General features: G+C 42.0%; 1 protein-coding gene across 3 annotated transcripts in view; it reads right to left on the minus strand.

Annotated features, from left to right (window-relative positions):
- Positions 1–1,555: 1,555 nt before the first annotated feature.
- The window catches only part of tamm41 (TAM41 mitochondrial translocator assembly and maintenance homolog), a 32,385-nt gene continuing 20,831 nt past the window's right edge, over positions 1,556–13,109 (minus strand). For all 3 annotated transcript variants that reach the window (XM_080182001.1, XM_080182009.1, XM_080182002.1), the window contains exons 6-8: positions 12,839–13,004; positions 2,317–2,379; positions 1,556–2,197 (exon numbers count right to left, since the gene is read on the minus strand). In XM_080182001.1, coding sequence (XP_080038127.1) covers positions 2,109–2,197; positions 2,317–2,379; positions 12,839–13,004 — 318 coding nt within the window. In that variant the 3' untranslated portion in view covers positions 1,556–2,108. The remainder of the gene's footprint in view (positions 2,198–2,316; positions 2,380–12,838; positions 13,005–13,109) is intronic.

Below are 13,109 nucleotides of genomic sequence, written 5' to 3' on the forward strand. Positions count from 1 at the left end.
ATGCGAATCTTTACACCTAACCTGCTGTTCAAGTCCTAAAGTGGCTGACAATGTGTGTGGAAGGAGCACTGATCACAGGTTAAAGAGATGTGTATTGTCTCCAGACAGCACAGTGAGTGAGGTTTTGCAAACCCAGGCAAATCACAGGGGTTACAGATAGTGCGACATGAACCCAAGATCCCTGTTGAGACTGTCCTCATGTGTGTGGAACTTGGCTATCAGTCTCTGCTCAGCGACTCTGCGCTGTCGTGTGTCGTGAAGGCCGCCTTGGAGAACGCTTACCCGAAGGTCAGAGGCTGAATGCCCGTGACCACTGAAGTGTTCGCCAACAGGAAGGGAACAGTCTTGCCTGGTGATTGTCGAGCGATGTTCATTCATCCGTTGTCGTAGCGTCTGTGTGTCTCCTAATGCTGCCAGACCTGCTGAGTATTTCCGGCACTTTCTGTTTTCATTATGGTTTATTAGTAATGCCTGGAGCATCATCATGTAGCAAAGGTAGCAAAATTTACAGGCATAATAAGCAGCTCACTAAATGTTAGTAATGTTCCTACAGACATATTTTGGAGTCTTCTACCAAGCAGCAACTAAGCTCTTTGGATCGGAGTTTGGTTCTTAATAGTAGGAAAATGCATGTCAGGCCAATAGAAGTTCGAACAATCAGTATTCTTCACAAAGGTAGGTACAGTTTGGTACAAGTATTTGACAAGTGAATGGCAAAAATTTGATTTGAACAATGCAGAAAGGACAAACTACTGTTACAGCCAATACCAGTATCCAGTGTAATTCAATTTATCTCAAACTATCAATTAGGTTAACTATTAAAGCAAGGTAAATATGGGTTTAAACACCACCTGTTTAAAGTGAATCATTCTATTGTAAAATACTAATTCACTGGACTGAAAGCCAATCAATCTAAATAAATACAGGACACTAAATTATTGCATTTGCTTAGCAAAAGGTTTCGGTGTCAAGCATAGTACCTGATCATGACAATTATTACTACATAATCCTTTCATCATCTGCTCCAGAGCCTGTTTTGCTAAGTAAACTTGTGCTTCAAGAACCACCTTTCCTAGGCTTCCATGGGTAATTTCATTACAGGCAGCGTGGTGGCACAGTGGTTAGCTCTGCTGCCTCAGAGCACCAGGGATCCGGGTTCAATACCCAGCTTGGGTCACTGTGCAGAGTTTGCTTGTTCTGCCCATGTCTGCATGGGTTTCCTCCCTGTGCTCCAGTTTTCTCCGACAGTCTAAAAGATGTGCTGGTTAGGTGCACTGGCCACGCTAAAATTCTCCCTTAGTGTACCTGAATAGGTGCTGGACTAAGGGATTTTCACAGTAACTTCATTGTAGTGTTAATGTTGAGCCTACTTGTGACAGTAATAAATAAACTTTAAAACACATGTTGTGACATTAAGCATGAAGGCAGGGGAAAGCCATGATTTGATCTCTGGCCTCTATTGATCTTTCCACCTCCCTGCTAAAACAATTATGTCTAAACAGAGCACAAAAATTAAAGTATCAAATTAAATGAAAAAATAGTGTTGATATGAAACTCACTGAAACAGAAATAAGTAAACTTTAATTTTGTGTGATTTAGACACATGATCCACGAAATTAAACAATGTGCATAATCTGAAGCTTTATTATGGTATTCTCATATCGGTTAATGAATATGACTTATAGATGGTTAAATAACAATAATCTAAATAAGGTCTCCCACAGGTTGTGCTTACTGTTAAGTAGAGTGCCTCATTTAGATCTGTAGACATCTGCAGTTTCCATGATGATTGGATCCCAATTAACCCACTGATTACTAAACATTTACTGCTTGCAAAATTTGCACATTTATGAAGTTCCTTAAAATTGTAATGCTGAACATTGCAACCATAAACAGCAGTTGTGTTCATAAAATATTTACCAGTAAAATGCTTTTGCAAGTATGTTGAGTCATTACGCTGAAATGAAGGATTAAGCTGCAGTCATTATAAAGATTTTTGCAGACATGTATTTAATAATTTATCAAGAATTCCCAGCCATTGTTGAAAAACTCACAGCCAGTGTAATCCATTAAAAAAATGTATTTTCCAAATATAATTTACATGACAGTTAACAAAAATTTTCAGAAGATTTCCTTCTCCAGCCTCTCCACATTTTATGCAGTTTCTTTGTGCTGTAGGAAACTGTTTTTCTCAAACCTAAATACACATAAAACATTACATGAGACAGTGCTTGGAGATCTTCATAAATCTCAAAAATTGCCAATGGCATTTTAGCTGAATGGAAATATTTACAGGGGGGGAAAAAAAAAACTTACCAGCAGTAAAAATTCCTTTTGCACTTTGGGTCAGACTTGAGGATTTTACGATACCAGTTACACCTAGCATTTGGAGAAAAAAAGTACACGAAGCTATTATTCTAATTTTGAGAGAAATTAAAATATGCTAAAAACATCCCAAGTATATTTCAGTAATATTACACTTTACAATTAGGACTGAAATTTGGAAGTAAAGCTTGGAAAGGATAATGCACAAAAATTAAAGTGGTCCTGCAGCCCCAGTTTCAAGGCAAGGGTGCAGTTCAGTCACTCTTCAACTCAAGTCAGATTTCCTGCAATTGTCCTCCAGCTATTGTTGCTGCTTTGCTCTCAATTTTACATTCAAGCTTTTTCCACCAGCTCCCCCAACTCCCTCACCAAGTGCATGCACAAAGGTATTTACAACAAAAGCAGCAGAACCTTGACTTCTGCAATAACCGCAGAGCCAGGTTGCACAGATTGAGTTTATTAAATGAAGAACAAGGGTATGTCCTTTGACAAAAAACAATGTTGCTCATGTGTGAGTTGCTAAATACAGGTTTGTGGTCATCATTCCCCATGACAGACCTGGGGTGGTACCAATGTTCTCTGTAATTCTGTTTGCTATGCACAGTTGTTCTGCCTGCCGCACAAGTGAGAAATGTGGTTTGTGAATTTCAATGCCTGTGCAAAGCTAGCTACGTAGACCGTTCATCCCAATGACCAGCAAATTATAGCAAGCAGTACTTTCCTTTCGTTGTTTTCCATAGGCAGAGTACTGACTATACTCAACCAATCTGTGCTTCCAAAACTTAGCACATAATGCCTCATGTTAAATGTGACTCCATGACTGGGCAGCATTAGCTGAACAATTCAGAGTGTGCTAAGAATTGCACTAATAGCCAATTTAAGATTTTATCAGTTGAGTTTGCAATTTGACTCACTTATGCTCGGATTGAAGCTACAAACATCCATACACAGTAACCGGTTTCCTTCAGACAAAAGCAACATATACAGGCATTGCATCTTTTAGAATTAAACAAAAATGTGAGGGACAATAATTTCTTAATTTATTCTCTAAGGCAACACCTCCACCAACAGTTCATGTGTCACCTTTTTCTAATGCAGCATATATTGTTGCTCCCTTTGAAATTTGGCATTCTTGCATCTGTCCCAATGAGTGCAAAATGAGAAGCTTCTACGGCACATCTCCTCTTTCAGCAATATTCAAGTTCTCTACAACAATGACTAGATCCAAAATGGGGAGAGTGTGAAAACAGTTTTCATCCAGAATTAAACAGAGATAATTTGACATCCTTCTGGTAGGATAAAAGTGATTTGAAATTAGTGACACTTTAGTCCCTTGTCAGCAACAAAGTGAATAAATAGTATACAAAACTCTATACTACTTATCAACATTTAATAAAATTTGGTTACAGCCTCTACGTAGAAATTAAGCAGGTCAATGCTTGATTTCAAGTGGGTAGTCTTTTTAAAAAATGAATTGTTGCATATCCACAAGCTGGGGAAAGGAGAAAGGCAATAAATTTCAAATGTATCACTATTCATTCCTGAAAAACTGGAAACAGCTGCATGAGTGTAGTTCTAGTTTACTTTCATGGACAGCAGGGTTCCAAGTTTTAAGGAGGAATGTCATAATACTCACTGATAAATATTGCATTTAAGAAATCTGCTCAAGTCCCTTTTGTCCAAAAATCTTCCATGTAATTACAACTGTTATTTGTAGATATTTATAATTTGATATATTTATATAATTAGACAATATAAAAAATGTGTTTTGAAGGCAATACTTTAATAGTATGATATATGCAGTGATGGCCAAATACTTGTTTCATGGATTACCTTATTTGTGAATAAATCTGGCTTATTTATTTGCAGTATTATTTTACAATTTTTGCAACATTATGCTCCTCCAGGGCGACGGCAGGGATTAACACAGCCCACATGGGAGGGTCCAAACTGGTCTGGTAATGAGCCTTTGGCATCTGTAACCTGAACTGATGGCACAGCACAAAATTGAAGTGAGGAATAATTCAGTTGGGGAGGAGTTAGAGAGTCATTTGGAGAAGTGGTACACTGCCGATTAAAGAGGTATCCAACTGAACTGTGTATCCCCAGTTGAGGAGAGGCATTCCCGAGACATATTAGGAAACTTTCAATGACAACGTAGGGAATCAGGAGAGTGAAGCAATGATGCACATCCACGTGAGATTAATGATGAGACATGGCACTAATTTGGCACTCGAACGATGAGACATGGCACTCTTTGCTTCAACCCTTTGTTCTAAGTGTGCCAATTGCCCAAAGTGATAACGAGCATTTTGGCAACTAGGCAGATCATAGATGCATTTTTAAAGCAGGAACTTTATTTTCTCATTGATGCTGCAAGAGGGGAATTTCAGGAAGGTGCTGACTGGAATTATTGCTCCTGCATGATCGTATATGTGGAGATGCCGGTGTTGGGCTGGGATAAACACAGTAAGAAGTCTCACAACACCAGGTTAGAGTCCAACAGGTTTATTTGATAGTATTTATTTGAAGAAACAGCGTTCTGAAAGCTAGTGGCGTTTACTATCGAATAAACCTGTTGGACTTTAATCTGGTGTCGTGAGACTTCTTACTGATTGCATATGAACAGGAGAGAAGGTAGAGAGAAGATTGTAATTACAGTATCAAGGTCATCAAAGGAGTGGGAGCTACTCCCTCATGAACAAGGGGCAAAAGATGAGGCTGACAGAAGCATTATCAATTGGTGGCTTTTAAGACCAAGGGTATGCAGAACATGTACGTCTTATCTGCAGACAAGTGAAAGAAATGAGACAGATGCCTCTGCACAGTGTCCAGAGATCTAGTGATGCACAGTTACCATTGATGTCATAGGGTCTGGGAGAACATTCATCGCCGGTGGCCTCCACTCTTAACTTCTACACGAGTGGATCTTTCCTGGGCTCCACTGGGGATCTCTGCAATATCTCTTAATTTTCCATACATAAATGCATGCAAGGTGACAGACACTCTTACTTCCAAGGCCCACAATTATGTGCACTTCTCCAGACAGCCAAATGCCAGAGCACTGGGCTTTTCTGCAATCTCCACATTCTCATAGACACAGGGTGCTATTGACTGCACTCATGTGGCTATAAAAGTTCCCTGGCAACAGGCACTCCAATATATTAACAGGAAAGGCAGCAATAATTCCAGTCAGCACCTTCCTGAAATTCCCTTCTTGCAGCATCAATGAGAAAATAAAGTGAGTTAGCATGTGATTGCATAAGTCCAATTCTGTAGAATACTAGTGTGTGACTGTGGGTTCAAAGACTTGGTTCCAATCATGGCACCTGTTTGCCACAGAAATCCTGGCAAGCGCAAGCAACATTTCAAACTCGCCCATCCTGCCTTACATCACCCTGTTATGAGATTGGTTTGGCTAGGTGCTTAGATCCTCAATCATTGCACTATTACACCACTCTGCTATACTCATAAGATCTAATATTTATTGAAGAATTGAGATTATTTAAAGGAGGGCTGAGACTTCTTGTCTGTGAGCCTGCCAGCTCCAAGGTTTCCACTCGTTCAATGTTCAGCTGCTATATGACTACAAGAAACAAATCATGTACGTTTGTGCGAGATACCCATGAACCTACCACAACTCGTATATCTTGATTTGATCTCAGATCCTGAACATCGTCAAAGAACCACATGGGATCTGGCCGATGATGCACTTGCAGCCAAAAATCCAGCTGTTTGTCTCTGATATAGATCTCGGTGTGATAGGGCAGAGAAAACATGTTTGTATGGTTGGCACTAAATGGCCAATATGTAGACACTTATTATTTTGAAGGGCCCAATCTTGATGATATCAATAAATAACAATAAAAGCAAATTGCTACAGATGCTGAAACCTGAAAAGAGAAGATGCTGGGAAATCTCAGCAGATCTGGCAGCATCGGTAAGGAGAGAGAGAAAAGCTGACATTTCATCTCCAGATGACTCTTTGTCAAAGCAAGCTTAACGATATCAACATGTTCAGTGAAAGAGAGGCAGGCTACACCTGTTATGGTCGACTGAACATATGTGGCCCGCCCATGCTTTGGATGGACATTATGATATTCAAGACTAAAGCCATTGATCTTCAATCTCCTAGCTTTGTCGGATGGGGATGTGTGTTTTTTGGATACAGATCATGTCAGTTGCTGTGCGAGCGTGCTGATTAGTTGTCATTTGGTGGCAGTTCCCTTATCATTGAGTTACAAGATGTGGAGTTCTGGTCCGATTGTGAGGGATCTGTAGGAATTCACATAGCTGGCAGTCTTAGGTGTGGTGATACCAGGATTATTGAAACTTGAGCTTGTTAAATTTGGGTTGTTTGTAGGCTCGTTGGCTTCCCTGGGTTTTACTAGGTACTGATGGGTCCATGACACAAATGCTGAACCATTAGTTTCAACTTCATGCCAAGTCTTGCATTGCTTCTCACGCAGCCAGCACAGACCAACTCTGATCCATATTGGCCCTCAACTACCTATCATCGCAGGAGCAAAGAAGAAGCAGTGAAACCTACACAAAGACAACTTGGAGAAATACCATCAGGCACTGGAACAGTGTGGCAATGTCTTCACCCCACTGTATTCCCATACAGCAAGCACACTGCTGCTTCTGCAAAGCCATCTGCAAGCAGCCACCAAATCCATCCCACAGGAATATCGACCAAAGTCCACCCACTGCCTCAAAGAGTAGTGTGCTTCCCTCCTTCCTGTGAGGAAACTGAACAAGCTGGCTTTTGATAAGCACAAAGCACACACGACCCTGTCCTTGCCCCTAACTACCTTCATTAAAGACAGCTTTGAAAATTACCTCAAAGCAGGGGCTGTCTTTCTCGACTGCACTGAAGCATACAATCGTTCTGACAACAGTAGTCTCCTTGTCAAAATCTTAAGAGTCCTCCTCCATGGGTTACTGATATTATCAAGCTATTACTCTGTGCTAGACATTTCAGGATGTGCATGGATGATGAGACAAGTGTCTGGATTAAACAGGTACTGCCTCTTCTAGCATCTCTGCAGCACACCAGTTGCCATGATAGCCTAGTAAAAGTAGGAGCTGCTCCACAATCCTCAGCGGTCTTGGGGTTGTATGCCTTCCATCTGACAAAACTCCTCAAGGAGCTTGGTCTGCAACGATGGGACTACACACTCTGTGTCACCTCAATGGTAAAACTGAAAAGTCACACTCAGGCCAAAGCAGCTGAGGACATTACGTGGGTCTAACTCCATTTTGATTTCATCTGGTCCTTTTGTGCCACTTTCTTCTCCAGCACATTGACATCTGACACTCTCAGTGGGGGTACAGACATGCATTCACCCTGACCTTTTCATGGGTTTGGAACACTCAAGGATCACAATTTTCAAACAGAAGGTCTGCCCAATGGCCAGCCCTGGCCCTTGCCAACTCTAAAATACTAAGATATGAAACACTCAAGGCAACAGTTTGTTGATGATAAAGGGCACTCTCCAGATTCATTACATCCTTTGTTTCATCCCAGTGTTGCCCTCAACATTGTCAAGTTACCTTATGCGCTTCCAGAGCATGCTCAAAGGCTCCACTGGCTGCAACACATGGATTTACCATAACAGATGTTGGTGAGGGTCTAGGTGAAAGGATGCTCCTCAGAACGTATGGCTCAGCTCTACATCTTTATGTTATGATGAGAGCCTTGTGGTCACAATGCAGGTAACTATAAGGTGAGAAAGGCTGATGGTTGCAGGGTTGAGTGCCAGCACAATAACGTGTCTCTGAGGGGCAGAGCTCTGGCACTTCAAGGTGGGAAGGTGCTCACAACTCTATGGCTTTGTCTTAGTACACCCCAACATTCACAGTGGAGGTGGATGCAGCCTGCTGACTGCTATGCCCATTTGTCTGTGATGACTTTGGTGGGTATCCTCTGGAAGGTGCCAGACTCAATGCTTTGGGTCTCCGGCTGTGTGGCAGGTATACCCTCCTTGGTCTGTGAAGCTGCAAGTGATGGGATCCCAAGAAGAGGGGATTGGGATCAACTGGACAATCCCAGAATCATCTGGGTGGATGGCCCCGGAATGTAAAGCTGCTGGTTTCCCTCCCTATGGGTCCTGAGGGTCTCTGGCTGACTCCTTGAGATGAGACAGCTCAGGTGAGATTGAGTTGACGTGCTCTCCTCTTGTGTACCTACTGATGGGTGCCACCAATGGCTTCACCGATGAAATCCAGCTCCTGATGCAGTATAGAACCTATGACCAGGACCAAGATCTCCAGTGTTGGCTGTGGTGCATTGGCAATCCAGCGCTATTACCTCAGACTGAACACAGATGGACTCCTCCATCATATGTTGCAATCTGTGGGAAACAGCTAACAATTCCCATAATTCGTTGAAGCTCCACCAACTGATTTAGAAGAGATCGGAAGCTTGTCACCAGACTTGGACTCAGGAGAATCATGACCCCCAGTAATCCTCTGAGCGCCAGTGACCTCGGATGTCCTTGCCTCTGAATGATGTGGCCAAATCGTGTACTGAGATCACCAGATTGTGATGGTGAAGTTCCCATCGAGGTGTGCCTTTCAGTGCTGGTAAAGTCTGGGTGAGGGCTGTGACAGGTCTTCAAAGGTGCTCTTCTCTGCTTCCTCATCTGAGGTGTCATCAGGGTTGGATGGTCTGGCTGGTTGATGTCCCTGGGCACTTTGTAGAGATGCCTCTGGAAGAAAGTATAGATAATTTAAGCATGGGAAGAGACTGGAAGATAGAATAATAGACTCACAGTATAGTTATCTGAGGGATGAACTGATGCAGGGTCTGTGCTTGGATATGCACCACTGATCTCATCATTACCACATGCATGGTCCCTGCCCTCTCCACAGACATGACGATGGCTCAGAAGTGAGGGCCTTAAATTTGGTCACTCCACTCCCATTCTGGGACCTCTCCTTGCTATTGTGTGCAAACTTGTCCTTCGAACAGAGGAGGCTGAAGGGTGACTTGATTGAAGTATACAAAATTATGAGGGGCCGAGATAGAGTAGACAGGGGAGACTAGTGGGGAGGTCAATTACCAGAGGGCGCAGACTTAAGGTGATTGATGGAAGGCTGAGAACGGATATTAGGAAAAACCTTTTCACCCAGAGAGTGGTACATGTCTGGAATTCACCTCCTGAATTGGTGGCGGGAACTCTCAATTCACTTAAGCAGTACCTGGATCTGAAGTGCTGTGAGCTGAAAGTGCTGGAAAGTGGAATTCTATAAAGACAAATGGGGAGAGTGCGAGCAGAACAGGCACCAAGGGCAGATAATAAGGATGCCTGCCTTGTGTAAGTGGAGCAGTACAGAGGATGAGGATAAAATCCACACAGGATATGAGCCCAGATGGAGATGTGAACTGTCTGATATCCCTTGAGCTGTGTGTGAGATCCCTGTGGAGCGTCATCCTGCGAATGCCTGATGGGCTTGTGAATGTGTGAGTTGAGAGTGATAAGATTGTTGACTTACCCTGCCAGAACGGATGAGATCATTCAGCCTCTTCATTCACTGGATTACAGACTTTTCTGTGTTTACATTTGCACTGGCCATCAAAGACACCGCCTCTCAAGCAGGTGTGGTGGCATTGACTGACCTCCTCCAGCCATTACCGGGATACAGGACATCCTGGCAGGTTGCCCACTGAAGTGTCGCTGTATTTGGGGACAGTACTCTTCTTGCCTTTCAGAGCCATGTCTTCCCTGGGGCTATCTTAAGCTGAAGCCATTGCGAAGGCTGCGTGTGCAGGTGCAGGTTAAATATAATGCTTGGAGGAAAGAACCATTGAGGTCACAACGGGCGGGCACGTCAGAGGCATCCGATGTGTTTCCTGTTGGTGCAAAAGCAATGAAGTGGGAAGTGGGCAATAAACCCACCAAAGTGCCCAGCGGGAAAATGCCACTTTTCAACCATTACTGCACTGAGCGTGGATGGGAAAATCCCACCCTGTAATGTACTGATGTCATGTATTTTACAAATTATATAAATAAAGAATATTACCTTTGGGAAAAAAAGGACACACTCAATGGTGGCTGCCAACGCTATAACCAGCCTAACCTCCAGGGTGCAGAAAGCTGATTTGCTGGTATCCAGAACATTTTGGGCTAACAAAACTGCAACTTCCAATGCATTTATATGCAAATGCCTAAAAGCATGTGACACTTTCTTGCAAAGTTCAATGCTCATCATGCTTAAAGGCATGTGGTAACAACAGATTATTTCAAATTTACTCACTCGAGCGAAACTAGTTCAGGATGTCTAAAAATCAGATTACCATGCACTGAGATTCACAATGATTAGACACTTTCAGCATCTGTTGAGAATTTCAGACAGGGTAAACCCTTTGACTGGACATCTTACTGCATTTTGTTGACAGAATTGATAATAAGGTTTTATAATAAATATACACCATATACACAGTGTGTAAAAACAACCCACTAAAACTTCTGTTTTAAAAAAAGAAATTGTTACTCGAGGCTTGAATTCCATGATGGGATTTGCCAATTAATCAAATTAAATCCAAATTTACAACCGAGCTGCTTTTGTAAGGATTTCGCAAGTGTATAGTAAAATGCTACAGAAGCTAACACAACGGCACTGAACAGATCAGCCTCAAGAAGCTTATGTTCCCGCTTCCAGCTTGGGTAAAACCAGAGTGAAGAAAACAGGTTATAAAATGCCATTTTCAAGAAAGATTTTAGTTTTAAACCATGCGCATTTTTAAAATAATCAGAACGTGCAGTTTCTCTGGATAATTTTGTTAAAGGCTCCTTCCAGGGACAACTGCCATGCAAAACATTTTAGCATATTTTTATTAATAGAGAAGGTCATTATTGGTTATGCAATTATGTTTTACAACATTGAATTTGTTTCATTTTAACTTAAAATGTACAAATAGCTTTTAAGTATATCAACTCACATTATTAAAATTTGATTGGAGAAAATCAAATCTTATCCACAGTACAACCTGGCAGCTATGTTTTTGAAACATAGCTATCAGATTTAATTTTATACGTACTGGGAAGGAACTAATGGAAGCAACAGCGGTTTCAGTCACCAGTTGGAGGAAACTCTCTATCACTTCTTTACGGGAATGCCCACTACGTCTTGCGCTCTCAGGAACTTGACAGACCACTGGTGGACCTTCTTCTAGAATCAAGGATCCCAGGGGTGGGTGCCCACCCTGCTGAGGAAGCTGCCCACCAATTAAGGGCTGGCAACTCTACTGAGTGGCAGCACCACTAACTGCTGGTGGTATGATGTCAATCTGCGTATCATTACTGGATTCCTGATAGAAATGAGTGCTGTGGTGTGAATAGGAAAAGCAGTGGGGTGGTGCTATCAACAGGTCATCTTTATTAATGCCAGGTCATCCTGATGAGGTATAATGCCATTGAACAGGGGACCCATGCCACATGGATTTGCTTGTCAGATGTGTTCCCTGCACAGGGTGCCCATGCTCACTGCTAGGCAGGATGGGACTCTTAGTTGGCATTAGTTGCCCATTTAAGTGCCAAAATTGATGGCTCAGTGGGAAGACTGTCCATGGTCATCCTGCAGAGGACTTCGGGACAGAAGTCAGAAGATGGTTGGGGTACCCACTTGCCACTCTCCAAACTTGCCACAGGGTGGGGGGGCACTACTGTGACTTCTTTTCCACTCTCTGTGGGTGACAAGTTAGAATCTGCCATTGGTGACATGGTAGTGAGATTTGAATTCAGAGTGTGAACAATGATGAGCATAAAATCACATTTGGGCATTTCATCTAATCAGTGCTCCTGAGCACAATTTGGGTGAAGATGAAACTTTGGTAAAAATAGTATATTTGGTTTAAAAAAGGGCCAAGACTTTTTCAGCAAATATGGGAAATTGGGATTATAAAATGCTTGGGGAAGGGATCGTTATCTCTTTGTACTTCTCCCATTATCTGGCAGCCAACACTATGTAAATCGGAGAAATGGATTCCAGATTTATTTTCTGTGATTTGTATCGTTGAATGTGGGCATTGGGGTTATCCATTTGGTACATGCATCTTGCATTCCCCTAATTATTCCTTCTTCCAGCCTCTGCAAATGCACAAGTAGGATGTTCTTGCATTACCTAAAGGGGGCTCTGTCATACATTTTTTGTAAAGTTTAATTTTTGCAGGTAGTACGGAGCCAATTAAATCATTCAGAGGCCAGAAAGTCAACTGGGTGTGGATTGCATTTCCATGTGAGCAGAAGTCCTACTGTTCTGAACATGCATCCCGGCAACCCAAGGAAAATGGGGTGAGTGTGGCAGATCCAGTTATAAATCTTTTGCACTCAATAAAAATTGCTTATATAGAAAACATAAATGCAGTGTTTTTTTTTCCCTTGTCTGGAGAGAATTCCAAATCAGAATCTAAATTGTTATGATCAAACACCAAATATCTCCACAATGAAAGTTATACAAGTCCTGTTTAGAACTCAGTGACTGAAATATAAACTTAACACACACTTACTTTGCTGTATTAATGATCCACACTCTGGGTCCTGGGCTACCTGAAGCAAGATCTCCTCTACATCTCTATTTTTTCCTGGCTGGTCTACCAAACGAGTTATTTCTTGTTGAAGAGTTCTGGGCAAAGCCATCAATTGACTGAATTGACCTTCTGGGCTTTTATCAAGCTTAAAAAAATGAATACCATTGATTATCATTGCTCAATAATAGTATTTACATCAACCAATAAATGTAATATTGCATCCAACTTGCTTCCAAATTGCAAGAGCCAT

Source organism: Carcharhinus amblyrhynchos, chromosome 3, assembly GCF_965287045.1.
Source record: "Carcharhinus amblyrhynchos chromosome 3, sCarAmb.v2.hapA, whole genome shotgun sequence".
Classification (NCBI taxonomy): domain Eukaryota; kingdom Metazoa; phylum Chordata; class Chondrichthyes; order Carcharhiniformes; family Carcharhinidae; genus Carcharhinus; species Carcharhinus amblyrhynchos.